This window comes from Miniopterus natalensis, chromosome 2, assembly GCF_054644295.1.
Source record: "Miniopterus natalensis isolate mMinNat1 chromosome 2, mMinNat1.hap1, whole genome shotgun sequence".
NCBI classification, from domain to species: Eukaryota; Metazoa; Chordata; class Mammalia; order Chiroptera; family Miniopteridae; genus Miniopterus; species Miniopterus natalensis.
This window is the reverse complement of record NC_142082.1, coordinates 141,157,829-141,177,804: the sequence shown is the minus strand read 5'-3', so window position 1 is coordinate 141,177,804 and position 19,976 is coordinate 141,157,829. Positions and strand designations below refer to the sequence as shown.

Sequence of the window (19,976 nt, the reverse complement as noted above, 5' to 3'; positions counted from 1 at the left end):
GTTGACAACTGCACGTGGTTGTTTCAATTATTCTATTTGTCTTAATGGCCAAATTGTTTGTTAGTATGGTCTTTTGTTGAATTTTTCAATTGCCATGATGGCTGGGGAGAAAAAAGTGGCTAGAGAAGTTTATATAGTGCTTCATGGAAGCATAGCCTTTTTTTTTTGAGGAAAACATTAGGATTTCCTTCAGAGATTCTCTGTGGTCTTAGAAAAGCATTGATTGTAATTAAAAATAAGATATAGGTAAAATACTAATGTAAAATTTGAAAAGCAAATATATAACCCTACCACCCTAACACTTTACTTTCTAATCTTTATCCAAATGTACATGTATTTTTACATTGTCAGGCCCATATATATAATGGAGTTTCTTAGCATTCATTTTCAGAGTTGCCCAGAAAAGATTGTTTGACGCTAAGAAGACAGCCAAGTTCTTATCTGAGATACTCGAGAATAAATCCCAGAGTTCTCACAACTGGATTCTGCTCTGATTACTTAGTGCTGTGTGCCACAATGCATATTCAGCCAGAAAATGGACACAGGCAGGCCCTGGCCACAGTCTCCTAACTGGCTGGTTTCTCCTTCCTCCTTTTCTCCCTCCTTTCCCTATCTCAGGGAAAGGAAACGATCGGCACTAATTGCTTGGCTTTGGGTGACTCCAGGTAATTGCTTCTGATCTGGTCTGTTGCTGTGGCTCCTTTCCTAGGCTGCTGCAATGGCTACTTCGGCAGGAACTGTCTCAGAAGATGCCATAGAGGAAGAAGGTGAAGAAGGGGGAGGCTCACCTCGGAGCTCATCTGAAATTTCTAAACTCAGTTCCAAGAGTGCTAAGGAAAGACGTAACAGGAGAAAGAAGAGGAAGCAGAAGGAACTCTCTGAAGGAGAGGAGAAGGGAGATCCTGAGAAGGTGTTTAAGTCAGAGTCAGAAGATGGAATGAAGAGGAAGGGCATTCGGCTGCCAGACAACAGAATAGGGAGGAAATTTTCCATCATGAATCAGGTAAACTCTTCGCACTGGGTCACAGAGCCTAAGAAATTTCTAATCTCGCTTGATCCTTTTATTCCCCTTTGGCTTCCGTATCCCAGACCCATCCTTGCATCCTCAGGCCTGCCTTTCCATGCTCCCTGTGCTCCTCTAGGAGGAAGTGTTTCCGGCACATTCAGACCGTACTCTGCTCTAAAGCCAGCCCTAGGGTGATGTGATGACCTTGGGCAGACTTACTGCAGCAGTAAAGTCTATGTCTCACCAGCAGGCCTGTGTTCTAAAACACTAGGAAGATGTTTCTCCCCTTAGCATCTGAACATCAGAATTTAGCACAAACACCTCTATGAAAGAATTGCAAATAACTAGATTTTTAAAAAGTGATGAAACTCTTTCGGTCACCTTATTTGAGTGTGGCGAGTTTTAGTAATTAATTATTCTAGCTATATATAGTGTTATGATGATAAATTAGCCTGTGGTAGATTAAAAGCCTCCATTTACCCAACTTTGATAAATGGGGAAACTAAGAGAAAGAGAGGGGGAAGGACTTATGGGTAATTATTGAGCATTCTATTACTATAAGTATTGTCACATAACAGATATTTTTGGATTTCAAAGAACACCACTAAAATCCAATTCTTAGGCCATTTAATTCCTCATTTTAAAGAAATGCTGGAAAGTTCATAAGGTATTGAATAGATTACAATTATTGGCTATGACATTGTATCCAGTGTCTTTTCTTGTTTCCCAGGGATGACTCGTTGTCTCTTTTGTTAAAGTATTATTAATCATCACTTGAGGATATGTTTATCGACCTTAGAGAGAGAGAGAGAGATCGAAGTGAGAGAAGAGAGACACAGATTGGTTGCCTCCCGTATGCACCCTGACTGGGGATTGAACCCGAAACCTAGGTATGTGCCCTGACCGGGAATCGAACCCACAACCTTTTTGGTATACGGGACAACACTCCAACCAACTGAGCCACCCAGCTGGGGCCATTGTGTCTCTGTTTTGCATCTCTCACCTCCTAGTTCAGTCTTTGCAAGTCCTACTCATTTTATCAGAGCAATATCTCTCGTGTCCATCCCCTTCTTTCTAGTCTTATTAATCTGATCTTGGTTCAGACTTTTGTATTATTTTGTTCTTCTACAGTTATCCACTGCAGTCTTGTTTCCTCTGGTCCTTCTCCCTCAGGGATCCTTTGTGTTTTATATACTGTCATATAATCGATTCCTAAAACATAGCTCATTACTCATCACCAAACAGTTATGGAGTGCCTACCATGTGTCAAGGATTATACTAGGTCGTACAGATTAAAAAATGATTAAAACACCATCCCTGACCTAGGAAGCTTACAGTGTAGTGGAGCAGCGGGATACATTTAAAAATTACTTATATAATAGCATCAACGGCTCTGTTTCATAATTGAGATATGCTGGAGGGCACAGATCTATCCCAACCCAGAGGTTCAGCAAAGATTATCTGGGGAAGGTAAATAAAGGATAAATAGCAGTTTGTCAGGTAATGTTATGTGTGTTAGTGAGGGAGCAGTTAGAAGGAAGGGCATTTGAAAAAAAGTATATTCCAGTTTGGATATACCCAGTTGAATTATATGTTGGATAACCAAGTAGAGAGGTCTTTTAGGCACATGCATGGTCAAATGATAGCTCACAAAAGAGGTCCTGAGCTGAGAGGTTGTGATTGAAATCATGAAACTTGATGAGATTACTCACAGGTACTGTGTTGATAGAACAGTGGGCCAAGGACAAAACCACTGGTGTTCGTGGGCGGTGGAGATAAAGCTCACAAAGGGAAATAAATGAGTGGCCATTAGAGATGCTAAGAGAACACAAGGGATGGAGGAGGCAGGGGAGTGATCGCTGCTTCGTGAGATCAGATTGGAAATGTTTGTTGAATTTAGCAATCTAAAGCATTGAGAACTATAAAGACACGTTTCAGCCCAGAGTCAGGATGGATGCCATATTGAGTGGGAAGTGGATACAATGGGTGTAGACTTCTCACTCAAGCTTATTTAAAGAATATGGATGAAAATAAGCATTTTTATAATCTGTGGGGGGAGGGAAACCCAGAAGAAGGGGAGATGGAGATAGAAAATGTGGTAGAATAGAAAAGAAAATAGAGCACAGTCTTGGAAGATTGGGAAAATAGGGAAGGGTGGGCATGGATATATTTATAGAAAGGGAGTAAGAAGTTGAGGAAGATGATACCAGATACTCTCTAGTTTTCAGTAATATAGGAAATTTAAAATCTTACTGAAGGGAATGAGAGATTGAGTAGGGGTTTTAAAGAAAATATTGACAGTTCAGAATAGTTGTTAAGAAGAATAGGAGAGAGAATTCCCCTAATCAGATTTACTCTATTTCCTAATGAAGTCCCAACCCTTTAGCATTGAATTTATAGCACTTCCCCTTCTCCTGGCCACAACCTGCCTTTTCAATCTCTAGTCACTAAGCACCCTATTCTCAAACCAAGTGAACTACTAGATGCTTCTCATATATGATGTTTGTTTTCTGCCCTCTGTTTTGCTCTAGAAACGCTCTAAGATGCCCTATTTTTCCATCTCTGAATGTCTACATCATACTTATTCTTCAAATTCTTCTCTCAAGAAACCTTCCCTGACCTCCCCCATTCCACAACCACTTGGAAATGATTTCATATTTTCATTGTATTTTATATATACCTCTTTACTCTCTGTGATACTATATTTTCTTATGTTCATATCCTCCTCTCAAAGTCCTAAAGTCAAGGCCTGCTGCTTTGCACATGGCTAACAGTCAGATAGGTGTTGGACAAATAAATGAAGGACTTTTTTATAAAACTGATATTTAACCCCATCTGGGACTTCCTTATGGCCTGGAGCCAGCTGTCTCACTTTCACCTCACCTCTCTGCTACTTCAGCCTCTTTTGGGGAAAAGTATGATTGTAACTTTGTTGTAATCCAGCCCTTGTCTGGCGAACCATCATTGAGCTAGTTAATGAATTCCTTAGTGCTGTTAACACTTTGCTACTGAATGGTTTCTGATTAATCCAAACGCTTTAGCACAGAGTTGTACTGATTGCTCCATAGCTCAAAACATAAATCTGGCCTTCTGAGATGTCCTGCTTTGCATAAAAATGTTCACTTCTTCTAACTTCCCCATCTGAAAAAAATTACCGATTTCTACAGGCCATGGCTGACTGCCAAGGATTGCTTTGAAGCCCCACACAGTAGTAATAGTCTTTGCCCCAGGACTCTCCTGCAGTTTCTCTGATTTTATCTGGAAGAATGACTGAGGAAACTGAGGCCTAGAGAGATTAACTAACTTGTCTAAGGTTATATAGCTAGTAAATGTTAGTGTCAGAATTTGAACCAGTTCCCCCTGACTGCAGAGCATGTGCCTGTAATCACTATAGTCTATAGTCATCCCCTCCTCACTCACTTCCACACATAAATGGTCATCTCCCCTGTTGGCTTAACAGTGAATGTGGCTTCAGTTTTCCCACAGCACAGTTCAAGTGTACTTCAGTGTCCTTCACTGCCAGATCTTCTGACATCCTCTTGAGACATCTGCCCAACCTAGCTCCTACACATTTCCCTATAAAATTACTGCTGTGTTTTTAGGGCTTAGGACAGTTTATAAATATTAGATTGAGTCCATTTTTGCAAAGCATTTTAATTCTTGTATTGCAGCAGTTCTCTCTTTCTGGTCTTGGGACCCCTTTGTATTTTTTTAAATTATTGAGGACCCTAAAGAACTTTTTAAAATGTGCTTTTATCATATTAGAAATTATAATTAAGGAATTTAAAAATATTTACTGATTTATTTAAAAATAGCAATGATAAGCTGATTATATGTTTAATACAAGTTGTACATATTTTTGTAAAAAGTAACTGTTTCTCAGAACAAAAAAATTAGTGGAAAAAGTAGTGCCATTTACATTTTTGCAAATCTCTTTAACCTGTGGTTTAAAAGACAACAGCTGTAATATATATGCTTCTGTACTCATTCTGTTGCAATATATTGGGGTTTTTTTGGGGGGGGGGTGAAGTATTTGAAGAAAATCTAGTTTCTTACACATGTACTTGGGAAAGGGAGGAATATTTTAATAATCTTTTAAGATAATTGTGAATATTCTTCTTTGATGCTGTTCCTGGACAGTGGTAGTTTTAATGATTAGTTACAATGTGGAATCAGAAACTGGATCATTAACTTGGTACTCTATTACATTAAAATCCTTTGTGGTATTTTTCACTACAGATCTGTAACTCATGAAAGATCTGTAGCATCACATGTTGATCATATTGGAAATGCTGATTCCCTGAGTTATGCAGATCTCCCAAGTACTGACGCACAATATTTTAAAATCACATACACTATTATCACTACTAGATTCATCAGAAAAGTCATTAAATACTGCAAAACTGTAAGGCTCACAGCGTCCACTGTATGCTTATGGGAAAATGAGAGTGATAAAGGCAGATATCATGTTAGTATTGTTATGAAATAGTTTTGACCTTGTGACCCCTTCCCCTAAAAGGGTCACAGGGACCCTAGGAGTCCCCAGACCACAGTTTAAGACCCATTGCTGTAGTGGAAAGAAAAAGTGAACTGTGGCATGGAAATAAAACATTTAAACACCAATTTATCACATTTTAAACATCTCAGTCATTGTTAAGCCCCACCCCAACAGACGGGTCACATGGATGCCCTAAATCCTGAGTTAATTTTTCTGTGGAATGTGAGGGCCATTCCCTCAAATCAGGAACACCCCAGAGCCACTCTTCTAGACAGACACCTAGATCTAAGGTAGTATTTTTAGTTAGCTGTTATGCAACTGCCTAAAAAGGACCAGAATCTCCTGGTTGATTGACTGGAAAGATTTTGAAAACAGGAAGTAAGGGGCAAACTCATCTGATAAACTATCTGGATTCCTGAATACAATGAGATTGGGGAGGGCTGGGGTGGCTTCCCTCAGGATGTGTCTCCTTGGGGAATGGACTAGATCAGGACTGGATGCAGGGTACAAGGAGCAATGGAGCAAGTCATCTTTTCCCCTCACACAGTTATTACAGTCAGCTCTTTTGCAATTATGAAACGAGGGTTAAAGAATAATAGGTAAATTGCTTCCTTTTGGGTTTGCTGTCTTCGGATCCTCATTTCTAAGTGGGTGTAGGTTACTGAATTGATCATAATCTTCCTTTTCACTTTCCTATCAGTTAAGAATAGTCCATGTATTAGACCTGACATAGTGTATAGGATTTCCTACCAGGCTACAAGTTTCAAGAGGGTGGGAACCATGTTGTATGTCTTGTTCATCACTGTTTCTGTATCACTAGCACACAGTAAGTATTTAGCGATCGTTTGTCAAAAAAGTCAAACCTCTTTCCCAGTGTGTAAACCTAATGTTTCAGGTAGTGTTAGCTCCCAACATTCAGTCCAAGGAAGCTTGCTGTCAGAAGTGAGGTAGTGACCCAACGAGGTTATGGAACAGTGCTGAGGTGGGTATTTAATTTACAGTGTAGAACCTAAATTCATGTTAGTTAAATTAAATTAAATGTTGTACCTACAGTGTGCAAAGAACTCCAGGAGAAATAAAGATAAATCAGGCAGTGTCCCCTTGTAGCTGGTTGAAAAGGAGAGATAAAGCCTGTGCCTAAGGAACTGTAGTAAAAAGTAGAGTATGGACTCTGAAGAGGGGCCCAGTGCTGTAGGAACAGTAAGGAAGTTTGTAGAGGAAGAAGCTGCTGGGCAGCAGAGAACCGAGAGGCTTTCCACAGCTGAACACAGAGTATATGGAAATGGAGAAAATAAAGATCTGAGGGCAGTGTGCCTGAATGGTAAGGTAAATGAGGGGAAAGAGTGAAAGATAAATGGATAAAGTAAATTAGGGTCAAAACTGGGAAGATCTTGAATACCATTCTTAGGACATGAAGTGATGCTGTTAAAGGCAATCATGGGATTTAGCAAAGGAGCCTAGGAGTGTCTGTGTCCTGTCTTGTCCTGGCCATATTTCTCTCCATTGAGGCCCTCAAGGGAGATATGTATGCCCAAGGCATAATTTATTAACATGTAAACTTATGCTCTGAACCTCAGTGTTCTATATTAAACAGAACTGAACATGTAGGTAGAAGCTCAAGGATACTTCCTATCCCCTCTAAACCCAATCTTGGAATCTTACTGTCTTAATCATGTTTTTATTTTCTGTATTTTAGGATGCTCTGACATTTTAGAAGCCTTGCTGGCAGGGTAGGGACTGCCCCTCCCAGTGCTAGCTTAATTCCTGGAGATAATAGGCTACTTGCCTGGAAGTGTGCCTTTCATATGTAAATCAACTAATGCAAAACCCTTATTTCCCCGACCCATTCCTTTTATCTAACTCACACACCAAGTCAGTATTTTTCCTGCCCTAAATCCCTCCAGGGCCAGCTAGTGAACCACAGGGACCACTCCTATAGCCCAGAGCCTGCCTGGAATTACTTAAATTCTCCAATCCTAAACTTGCTCAAAGGTGCCTATTCTGCCTCACTCATTCCTTCTGGAGTAAACCACAGTAAAGGCTCTAGGCCATGCCCCCCCCCTCCCCCTTGCTTCTGCCTCATTAAGAATCCTAGAACCTCCCCTTGAGGCCCTGTATATTCCCTTCTCTGAGGAACTATAAGTAATAAACTCTTCTTTCAAAGGCATTTGTCTCTGTGTCTGTCCCCTCACTTTACCTAATTAAAACAAAATCACAGGTACATTTTAAAACACCATTTTCTGGCCAGCCACATTGTTTAGAGAGGTATTTCTAAAACTATCTGTGGTGAAGGACCAGTTTCTATTTTCCCCAAGTTTTCATGAATTGATACTGTTGTAAAATAAAATAACAATAAATTTCTAGAAAAATTATCACACTTTTGGATGTTGTGATATCTACCTGCTTTAAGAGTTTCTAAATGCTCCTCTTAATTGTTCTTGTCTCATTGCAAACCAATAGCAGGTCATGCGCTAAGGTTGGTCTGTGAATCAAACTTTGAGAACTGGTTCAGGGAAATGAATCAGTGAGGGTGACCTAACATAAATGTGAGAAGGGGATTGCCAAGCAGGGAGTTGGAGGAGGCCCTGATCCCTTTCCTAATCCAACAACATGGAGGAAGGAAGTATAAGAACTGGCTATGTGTGTGCCCTTTTAACACTACTGTGTGTTAAAAGGGCACTCTGTTCATAAATGAGACCCTGTAAACACTCTAGAATCCAACCAATGCAGCTTCTCTTCTGTGGTGCAGGGTTGGGGCAAAAGAGCAAGACAAATCAGAGAGATCAGGAAAGGTGTCAGAGGTACTGCATACCTGCATTCTCTTTTCTAGAGGCCTATATACAGGATGTGGTATGTATTTAACAGTGACATTTATATCAAATAATCTATAGTTAGTAGTTTTCTTGATGTGGCCCACAGTGTTCAAATTCATTTATTGTCTCAGAGATTTGTGAGTTGCTTTGAGCTAAGGCAGGAAAAGACTGCATAACAAGGGAAATACAAATGAGAGAATAGGATATGATGGAACTAGAAATATCCAAAGAAAATATACCAATCCAGCTCAGGGACTTCATACATTATAGAAAGAGATGAACTGGAAGCATTTTAAGCCTAGAACTAGAAATGGAGTTCTTGGTAACAAAAAGATAATGGGTGGAAATATTAAAGAGGAGCCCCACAGCCCTTCCAGGGTTATCATCAAAAGTATTATTTTAAAAGATTTCTTTAACACATAATACATGCACTATATTGTAGAGTCCGAGCTCACAAAGAACTTTCACAGTGGAATCATTTTACAAAAAGGTTAAGACCTAAACTCTAAAGCAAAAATCTCATATAGTTAAAAATTATTTTGAAAATTCCTTCAAAGTCATAATTGGGCAAACTAAATATCTCAGGGTAGCAAGGAGGATTGTCCAAAGCCAGTTGTTTGTCCAGTTTCTTTCTCTTAGAACAGTGGTCCTCATACTGAGGGTGCATTCTCTTGGGGTCCTTGAAGGCTTTCCAAGCAGTGTTAGTTTTATGGAACCTGATTCCCAGATCTTTCACTTATTCCTGTGCCCAAGGTTAGCCCTTCAGTCCAGAATCACACTATTTCTCCATTACACTTCCCTTTTCACAGTTAACCTCCTCCCACTTTACAAAAGGAAGGCATACTTCTCTGTCATCCTAATTCTTATGTAGTACATTACCCTAAGGTATAAAAATCTTTGGGGTGTCAAACAAAGGGACAATTGAAAATATTAGTGTCTACAAAGTTTTTTTTTAATCCAGGAAACAAAAATCCATCCTAAGTCTTTCTGAATTTACCTCTTACAGACTTCTGTCAAGAGTGAAACAGAGTTACAGTCAAAGGTATTGGGATCTTTTAAGTTCAGGAGTCAGATCATTACCACTGGGATACATACTAATACATTTTAAAAAAATGAAAAGTGAGGTCATACTTTTTCCTATGAAAAAGTCTAATTTAGCCAGTTGCTTTAGCAGTGAGGGCATAGACAATTTCCATAATTAAATGAGCCAAATCTGTGGCTTTGAGGTTTTGATGAAAATAGCTTTAAAGCATGTGATAAAATAACCTCACTTTATTAAAAAATTAATATTGGCAATGATATATAGAAATTAACAATATTTTGATTATTCTAACCTTTTCTTTTTGGTTAAATAAGGTTCCTTTAAGTAAAAGAGTACTCTTGCCCTATAAAACTAACCCATATAATTATTAGCAAATAATAAATAAAGCCTTTTTGGTATCCACAAAAATCAAGAAATAGAATAATTCTAACAACTAGGTAATAAATCCTTTGACAAGTTGGGTGGTTTTAAGTTCTTCGCTTTCAACAAAATTGAAAGAGGAACTAATTTAATTGTTAGCCAATAGATTATTAAAATAAATTTTACTGGTAGCTTACCATGTGATTTTGGCATATAATTTGGCAGGAGTTCAAAGACTTGAGTGACATTACTGTAACAAAATTCTTCTGTTCCAAGACGCTGTTTATGTTAATAAGGCTTCTTAGCACTTAAAAATCTAGTGTTAAAAAGGGAGAAGGGGAGCCCGGCTGGCGTGGCTCAGTGATTGAGCATCACCCTGTGATCCAGGAGGTCAAGGTTCGATTCTGGTGGGGGCACATGCCCGGGCTGCAGACTTGACCCCCAGTAGGGGATGTGCAGGAGGCAACTGATCAATGACTCATCATTGATGTTTCTATCGCTCTCCCTCTCCCTTCCTCTCTCTGAAATCAATAAAGACATATATTTTTAAAAATAGATACTTTAAAAAAAAGGGTAGGGGAAGGGGAATTGATGTTGAGCCATGTCTCATTCTAATAAGTAATACTATCTACAAATATTTAAACACCAAAAACACCAACTGAAAAAAAATCTCACCCATCTCATTAAGGCATACATTTTTTTCCCATCGCTTTTCAGAGAGAGTGGAAGGGAGAGAGAGAGAGAGAAAAACACTTATGTGAGAGAGACACATCGATTGGTTGCCTCCGACAGGTGCCCCCGCTGGGGCTGGGGATCAAGCCTGCTACTGAGATACATGCCCTTGGCAGGAATTGAACCCAGAACTCTTCAGTCCGTGGGCCAACCACTGAGCCAAACAAGCTAGGGCAAGAGATACATTTTAATAAAAGAATTTAAGTTTCTTTATCTTCATTCTTGAGAATATTACAGATGTCGCCTTTTTATCCCCTCCACCCTGCATCCATCCCACCCCCACGTTTCCCCCACACCAATGTCTGTGTCCATGGGTTATGCTCATAAACATATAAATTCTTTGATTAATAAACAAAAATTTTAATAAATTATTAAAATTTTAATAAATTAAAATTTTTAAGCTTAGTAATTACAAAGTATATATCTTTGTATCTTGATCAATTGTGTTAATAAGAATAATAAAAACTCAATTCAGGAGGGTTTTTAAAATTTCTTAGAGACTCATGGTCACAGGAAAATTTAAATTTTTTTCAAGTACAGTTTATACTTTTTTACAGAAAAATATTCAGAGGTGATCAGTAAAAAACATTAAAGTATAAAATATACATTAGCATAAAATTCTCTAAGGAATGTGGAAAGGAAACATGAGTTGAAAGAGAAAGAAATGAAAAATTTCTAAGTGGTAAAGGAGATTTATTTTAAAATATCAGTGCTGAGAACTATATAATTTACAAATATTGAAACTTTTGGTGAAAAAAATTGCTGTGGAGTTTAAAATAAAGTGAAAGAGAACATAAATAATTTCCAGTTGAACAAAAAGACTTGAAGACCACTGTTGGCATAGTAGTCGACCTCCAGGGCATGTTCTTCTTGAAGGAATAGCCAGTGATACCCACTTTTAAATTCTTTCTTTTTGCCAAGTGTGGCATGAGTCTCTCTTGAGTAAATTAAAGGCACACTCCATGTTGAGCCGGTAGTATGAGAAATAGACACACTGATGTGTTCCCAGGGCTTTGGCTACGTAGAGCATGAGATAAAAGCGTCGTTGCAGTGCTTGAGTGTAGAGCAAGTAGGATTTTTGAGTGGCTAACTGGTCAAAGGCAGGTATATCTCAAGGGTATGGGGCAAGAAGTGAGTAATAATGGGTGTCGAACAGTAGTAGTAGAAATTGAACACCCCGAGTGCTTTCTGGAAACACTTGTGCTCTGACAGCAGGAATGCTGGGGGGAGGGCCGGGCTGGGCAAGTTAACAGCCTTTGCTCAGATTACAGGGGGTCAGCTGCCCGTCTCCTCCCTGCCAATCTCTCTCTCTCTCTTTCTGCCCCTGCAGTCACTGCTCAGCATCCCGGGCTCCCCTTTCCTCTCCCGCCACAACAGCAAGAGCAGCATCTTCAGCTTCAGGGGCCCGGCGCGGTTCCGGGACCCGGGCTCTGAGAACGAGTTCGCGGATGACGAGCACAGCACGGTGGAGGAGAGCGAGGGCCGCCGCGACTCGCTCTTCATCCCGATCCGCGCCCGCGAGCGCCGCAGCAGCTACAGCGGCTACAGCGGCTACAGCCAGGGCAGCCGCTCCTCGCGCATCTTCCCCAGCCTGCGGCGCAGCGTGAAGCGCAACAGCACCGTGGACTGCAACGGCGTGGTGTCCCTCATCGGCGGCCCCGGCTCCCACATCGGCGGGCGTCTCCTGCCAGAGGTGAAAATAGATAAGGCAGCTACCGATGACAGTGTAAGGAAGTAACCGTGTAGACCGAGGCTAGGCATGGCAGTCTCCCTGCACCCTCCCCCGCCCTGCTCCGCCCATTCCACCTGGTGTCGCCCACGCTCTGCCCCCCCCCCCCTTCTTGTTTCTACACCACCAACCCCAAATACTTCTGTTTTCTCTCTCCTGGTTTGTTTTTATTTCTCTGTTCAGCCCTACCCCCTTTTACTCTCCCGTTTCCCTTTTACTTTATTACTCTCTCCATTGACCCCATCTTTCCTTGTTTCCCACTGTGCCTCTTCCTCTATGAATTCCGTCTTTTATTTTACCTCCTTTCTCCCCCTCCTTCTTCTCCCCCTCTTTCTCCCCCTCTATCTGCCTATCTGTTTCCCACACACACACACACACCTGCTTTGACTGAATGCCTCTGGCCAGCAGATCCTGCCCCGATGGAATGACAAGCATCGTGCCACCACCATGACCAAGTCTGAGCCTGTTTGGAACTACCACTGCTTCTCCTGGCCACGTCCTCTCTCCTCCTAGGGAAACAGCTTGGCATTTAAAGCTCTTATCTTTTTATTTAAAAAAGTAATATAGTTTTGAATAATTTTCTAAGGCTCCTCTGTAAGAATAAGATGTAATTTTTCCAAAGTGGAATGTGCATACTGATGCTAAGGGTGGGAGGTGTACACCAGGGAGAGCCAGGCTAGGAGAGGTTAAGGAAAACACTTGCAAACCTGGACCCAGACATTAAAGGGATTGAAATGGAAATAAATCAGAGGAGGGAGAAATAGGAGGTTGGGGCAGGAACACATGGTATATGGGGGAGGAAGGGAAAGGGAAGCAAAAGATGAATTTTAAATGTAATCAAATGTCAGACTCTGGAGGAGTTGAATATAATAGCTTCACAAAATCTCTTGTCGAGGGGTTTGGATAATGGCTCCCCTCTTCGGGAAAACCATCTCTTAACATTTCTTTAAATTCTAAGCTGTTTGTACCTTTTTTCTAGTTTTAAATTCTTATAACTTCAGTGATCCTAAATCCTTCCTACCTTTAATTCCATAACTTTCTTCAGCCCCTCCTTATCTGGTATAAGTTCCCTGAGATAGCATGTCAGTCTGTTTTGTTCTAACACTTCAGTTTCCTCTATCTAACACAGCATGAAGATAACCAATCCTTTAATTAGCATGATGCATGTGTGGAGGAAAATTAGATGATTAAGAATGGAGTTATTCAGAATGACCTGTTTTTTAGCATTTTATGGCAGTTGTTGACTCGACAGATAAAAGTGCAAAAGGCAATTAGGTAGTATTTGAAATCATTCTTTCTTTCCCTGCCTTTTTATTTAAAAACAAAATACTTCCCCTCTTACATTTGTATAGCTCTTTACAAGCTGCAAATTACTTTTACATGTATAATTTAATTTGTTCTGAATAAAAATTCCGTAAGGCTGACAAAATGGAAATAGACTGTTATTCCTGATTTTTAGATGGGGAAGCAGGTTCAGAGAATTTGTGCTCCTTGAGGTCATACAGTTCATCCCTGGTAGACCCAGAATCTTAGACCTTTCAGAAACCCCAATCTCCTGATTCTCAGTTCATTTTAACGTCTTCTCTGCATAGTCACATAGCCATTGCTCTTTTGGAGAACTGTTTATGGAAGATCAGCAATAATAGGGACAACAATAATAACAAACAGTGGTTGTACCATCCCTTCCAAACCAGATAGTTGGTCAAAATGTTATAGATGATTATCTTTACTTTAAATTTCATTTGTGTTTGATTTTCACTAATTCTGTGTTGAGAGGTCAATTTTGAGCTCCACAATTAGATAATTAGATTCTCTGAAGAAGCAAGCAGTGGAATCAAGAAGAATGAGGGGTAGGTCAGCCTGGATAGTACAGTCGAGGCAATTCAGATGCTGAGAACCAAATTCAATATTAATATCCTGGCAGTTTTTAAAATATTTAAGCTCAGTAATACATTTCATTTTTTCTTTGAAGAGAAGGCATTAGAAAAGGTGTCCAGGAAGGAGCTGAGGCTTCAGCTTATGGCAGATGAGCAAGTTTGGGGGTTTGTTTTTTGGTTTTTATAGCAGCTTCTGTTGTACTGTGTGGGAGAAAAATTTGAGAGGCAGTTGAGCAGATGGCTGTGGAATGTAAGGCTTTCTGCACCTCCTTACATTGTAAAGACAGAGCACTGCCTTTGGGTGTTTGGGAGCCTACACATTCAACACCCTGTAGGCACTTAGGAAATTCTTTGCCGTGGCCCCAAGTGATGATGATGACAGACTTGAGGATTCCCAAGGCCAGGAGGTCAGATCCCAAAGTGGCAGGAAGATGAGGTCGGCAAGACTGTATTATTCCCAAGGGCTTCATAATTAAGAAAAACTATTTTGTAAAAAGCCATAGACAACTTCCTAGTTGTTAATGGTGTGAGGAAATATCTAAGCTACTTTAATACGCCAAATAGACAAAAACAGGATGCATATAGTTTGTGTGGTATATCAGATCTATTTGAGAACAAACTGCATATAGAAAAAAAGATGACTGACTAAATAAAATTAACAGTAGTTGCCTTTGAGAGGGGAAATTATTGCTTTTTTTCTTTTTTACACTTTTCTGTTCTTTCCAGTTTTCTACGGTGAGCATAGTAATTATAGCTACCACACACTGAGTTCTTACTGCACTCTGCCAAGCACTTTATATGTACTCTCTCGGTTAATTCTTATAACCACCCTATTCGGTAGGTGCTTTATCCTATTAACAGATGAGACTCAGAGATTTAGTGACTTATAGAAATAGAACTTGAACCAAGGTCTTCCTGATGCCAAAGAGAACTTCCTGACTGATTAAATATTAGCTCCTTTAGGGAAGTGGGAAAAACAGTCATTTATCTTAGAAGGACACAATATATTAATAATGTTACATACAGAACAGGCCAGACAGCCATTAATACCTCTTTGGGCTAGGATGTAGCAGTTCTTACTGTCAAAACATTTTGGATGTGTCTACAGCCATGGATTATTAACTTGTCTTCGCCTGAACTGTTAGAGTGCTTCCGGTTGCAGACTCACACTGTGGGAATTGGTGTAGTAGCGGCTAATGGTTTACAGTGATCTCCCACAATATTAATGCTTAGGTGATGCCACATCTATGTTTTTTCTTCAGGCTCAAATTAAGAAATATATTCCCTACAAAAAAAAGACATGCAGCCATCATCTCACCAGAGTCTCATAAAAAACTGTCACATCTTCATTAGTTATTCAGTTGTGATTCAGTGGTGATTTTTTTTTTTTTTGGACAGTTTAGAAATTTCTGCTTTTGCTTTTTGGTGAAACAGAGGATAAGGGGACTTTCCCCATGTCTTCATTTCTGAGCTGGAAAAGTAGGTAAGAATCATAGCTCTTCACTCATTAGGAAGGCAAATGCCACTGACAATCCAAAAATCACACATAATTTGGAAATTACAACACACTAGCTTGCAAATGAACAAGCATTATCTCACTTAATGCTCACAGCCCCTACCCTATCAGATAGTTACTATCGTCTACATTTCACTAAGGAGGAAACCAAGGCTTAGAAAGTACTTGGTTGCACAGTAAGCGGCAGAGTTAGCATTTGAATCCAGGCAATCTAACTGCAGAGTGTTGACCATTAACCGCTATGCTATACTAGCTCTAAAGCTCAAGTTCTTTATTTACTCCTGCGATTCTAGGAAATTAACTTCTCTAAGCCCATTTCCCTATCTGTAATAAAAAGATAAAAGGACCTTTGTTGTAGGGTTGTTGTGAAGAAAATGTAATAACATACATAAAATGTGCAGCATATTGTTGGACCCATTCTCAGTATTCAGAGTCTTGGTATCCAGTTTCTGTTTCTTTCCCAATACTTTTTTGGACTTTTTGGCCCTGAAAAGTAGACAGCGGGGTTTCTGCTGAATTGCTTGACCTGGAGAGGGTGGGGTTCCTTTTGAGATTCTAAAAATCCTTTGTCCAAGAAAGAATTGTACAATTATTTTAAAGCAAAATACTACAAAATTTTGAGAAAGACTTGAATAGAGATAAATGGATAGATTTCAAGACCTCTTCTAAAATGCTCTAAATTTTAGCTCCAAGAAAGATGACTGGACTGGATGATAGATTCCCATTATGTATTTCCATGTGAAAGCAATTTAGAATCAATAGCAAGTTGAGCTTCCTGGGGTAGATGTGTAGAAATTGGGCAGAATTTGCCATCTGTAGAGGTTGCAGAATCTCTCTTTGAGGACAGCTATAATTTAGGAGGTCAGAGGTCAGTGGCTAAATGTTGTAATAAACTTTGCATTTGGGTTAAGAGAAATGGAACAAATATATACTGAGTTTAACTTTCAAAGAACAAAATTAAGATTCTTAATTTCTTCCTCTGTTACTGATAGTTTTGTACCGCCGCTCCTTAGAGGCTGAATTTTCAAAAGGCAGAGGCTCCTGACTTTTTCTAAAAGTTATTCATTCTCCTCCTCCTTCCCCAACAAAGCAAAGAAAATCTATGTATTCACCTATTTACCAAATACAAAACCTGAAAAGATAGGGAAGGGAATGGGAAAGTACGTGATCTTTCCTCTAGTCCTAGGTGAAAGAGTCAGGTAGCTGAGCCAATAGCAGAGGTAAACCTCACAGAATCCCTGGCAGATTCTTGGTGGAAGGTGACTATGAAGCTGCTTTACATAGGAGAGTGTCTGCTGCCGGTTTTCTTCCCTTCAGTTGGCTGTAGCCTGACACAAGAAACAATAGCCATCATTGCTGGTGGGAATGTAAACAGCCACTTTAGAAAATAATTTGGCAGTTACTCAAAAAAAAAAAAAATTTAAACATAGAGTTAGTTACCATATGACTCAGCAATTCTACTCCTAGAGATATACTCAGAAAAGTTAAAAACAGGTGTTTACACAAAAACTTGGACATTAATATTTATAAAATTATTGTTCATAATAGCCAAAAAGTAGAAACACCCCTAGTGCCCACCAACTGATGAACAGATAAACAAAATGTGATACATTTCTATAATGGGATATGACTCAGCCATAAAAAGGAATGAAGTTTTGATATGTGCTACAACATGGATGAATTTTGAAAAACATTATGCTAAATGAAAGAAGCCAGGTACAAAAGGCCACATATCACATGATCCCATTTGTATGAAATGTTTAGAAGAGGCAAGTCCATAGAGACAGAAAGCAGATTATTGGTTGCAAGGGGCTGGGTAGAGGTGGGGATTGGGATTATCTGCTAACAGGTACCACGTTTCTCTTTGGTATGATGGAAATGTTCTAGAACAGACTATAGTGATGGTTGTACAACATTGTAAATATACTAAAAGCCACTGAGTTGTACACTTTAAAGTGGTTAAAATATTGAATTTTATGTTATGTGCATTTTATCTCAGGTTTTTGGGGGGTTTTTTGCTGTTGTTAATCCTCAACCGAAGATATTTTTTCCATTGATTTTTCAGAGAAAATGGAAGGGAGTGGGAGAGACAGAAACATCGATGTGAGAGAGACACATCAATTGGTTGCCTCCAGCAGACTGAGGCCAGGATAGAACCTGCAACCGAGATACGTGCTCTTGACCAGAATCCAACCTGCAACCCTTCAGTCCACAGGCTGATGCTCTAACCACTGAACAACACTGGCCAGGGCTCAAATTTTTTAAAATTCAAAAGAAGCAATAGCCAAGTACCTGGACTTTTAGTCCCAGTTTTCAAAACCTCACTTAGGAAGGAGGGAGTTCCAGGAACTACCTACCCATCTTGGTATTCTGTGTACCCTGATTTTAACAGATTAGATTTTCTTAGTAGTAAGATATATTTTTCTCTGGATGCTCCCTTAACCGCCTCCCCTCCCCCCATGCTTAGCACTTTTATGTAATGGTCTTTGTAGGCAGTTTTAGTTTATGTAGTCTTAAGCAGTTAACAGTGGTGAATATGTTTACATTATCTCTCTCCATTAATCAATCTGATTGATGAATATTTAGAGATTGCATATACAAATGGACAATGACCTGATCATAGTATAAAAATAGAACTTTCACCCACAGCCTGCCCGAGAAACCAACCCCCTTATCTACAATAAACAGCCTAGGAAGCCAGCCTGCTTTAAGTCAGACTTACAGGAAGCCAAATTGCTATCTCTCATGATAATCCAGGAAGCTAAACAATAACTTCTGTAACAATCAGCCCAAAATGGCCATGACTTGGTCAGTAACTAACAACTTCCCTAATTTTTGTCCCTGCTTTCAATGTAGGACCAACCAAAGAAAGCCAAATGTGCACCCCTAACAAAGCACATTGGATGCCCAGCTTTTAGTTAACCTGCCTGCAGCTGCCACATGCCAAGAGCCTTTAATCAGGGCATACCCGAAGCCTTTCTGTCTCCCACTATAACGCTTTCCCATTCCTTTGCCTGCTTTTCAGTCTGCTAAAACACTTGTTGTTGGCCAACTCCCTCACCATGTCAGACACAGCATAAATAGCCTTTGCTTTTCTTGTTTAGTTGATCTTTATTTCCAAAATACAGATACATTTTATACATATTTACACATACATATTCTTTTTCAAAGGAATTCTCCTCTGTATTGCAATAGTACATTGGTTAACCCTAACCCAAGAGTTACCAAAGTTGTGGGTGAAACAGAGGCAGAGAAGGAGCTCTCTGACTAGTTGAGGATTGTCCCTTAAGCCCTCTTACCACAAAATTCTCCCAGAAAGTACCCTCATACCCTTTTCTAATCAATCTCCTCCCCTTTCCAGACAACTACTTCTGGCTTGTATCATCGTGGATTAGTTTTCTTTCATTCTTGTGGACTCATACAGTATTTTTTTTTTTAAATATACCTTTATTGATTTCAGAGAGAGGAAGGGAGAGGGAGAGAGAGATGGAAACATCAGTGATGAGAGAGTCGTTGATCGGCTGCCTCCTGCACGCCCCTGACTAGGGATCAAGCCCGCAACCCAGGCATGTGCCTGACTAGGGAATCGAACCTCTATCACCTGGATCCTAGGTTGATGCTCAACCTCTGAGCCACACCCGGCCGGGCTACAATATGTATTTTTTACTTAGCTTCTTTCACATGGAGGAAACAATGCAACACTCAGTGTAATCAGGGACATGGCCCTTAATGAAACTTCAAATAGAGGTGAATTTGACTTATTTTATCTTGTGGTCCAATGCTAGTCAAATGCTGCAGATATGAGACTAGGACAGAAAAAATTCAGAGTCTACTTCTGATGGCGTTGCCTTAGGGAACCTGGTCTTTCTACTCTGTTTGGAATTAAGCAAATGAGGTATTTGAGTCCCAGCCAGACTCTTGGGTTCATTGTAGATTTGTACAAACTTAAACAATTTGGTCTTGTCATCTAGAGAACTAAGGATTATCCATGGCCAACGTGTTTCATTCAACTTCTTGAGGTCAATAGGATTGTAGGATCAAAGTAAAAAGTTTAAGGAAGAGCATATGTTTCTGCTCACAGTCTGGACTATTGATCTGGTAAGGCCCAGCCTTAACGTTTATGAGACTTTACTCACTCCATTTGCTTTTTTTTTTCAGGGTACAACTGAAGTGGAAATTAAGAAGAAAGGTCCTGGATCTCTCTTAGTTTCCATGGAGCAACTGGCCTCCTATGGTGGGCGGAAGGACAGGATAAACAGTATACTGAGTGTTGTTACAAATACACTAGTAGAAGGTATGTCCCCATGATGTCAGTGCAAGTTGCTGAGATATGTGGTGTGCATGATAAATATAATCCCTGTCCCTTGGTCTGAGTTTTGCAAAAATTACCTCTAAGCTTTAGG

At 39.9% G+C, this 19,976-nt stretch overlaps 1 protein-coding gene across 1 annotated transcript in view; it reads left to right on the top strand.

Moving 5' to 3' along the window:
• Positions 1-19,976, top strand: part of SCN8A (sodium voltage-gated channel alpha subunit 8) — a 114,543-nt gene that overhangs the window by 44,376 nt on the left and 50,191 nt on the right. The window contains exons 10-12 of the mRNA XM_087814664.1: positions 710-1,003; positions 11,782-12,144; positions 19,732-19,867. Of these exons, the coding sequence (XP_087670790.1) occupies positions 710-1,003; positions 11,782-12,144; positions 19,732-19,867 (793 nt within the window). The remainder of the gene's footprint in view (positions 1-709; positions 1,004-11,781; positions 12,145-19,731; positions 19,868-19,976) is intronic.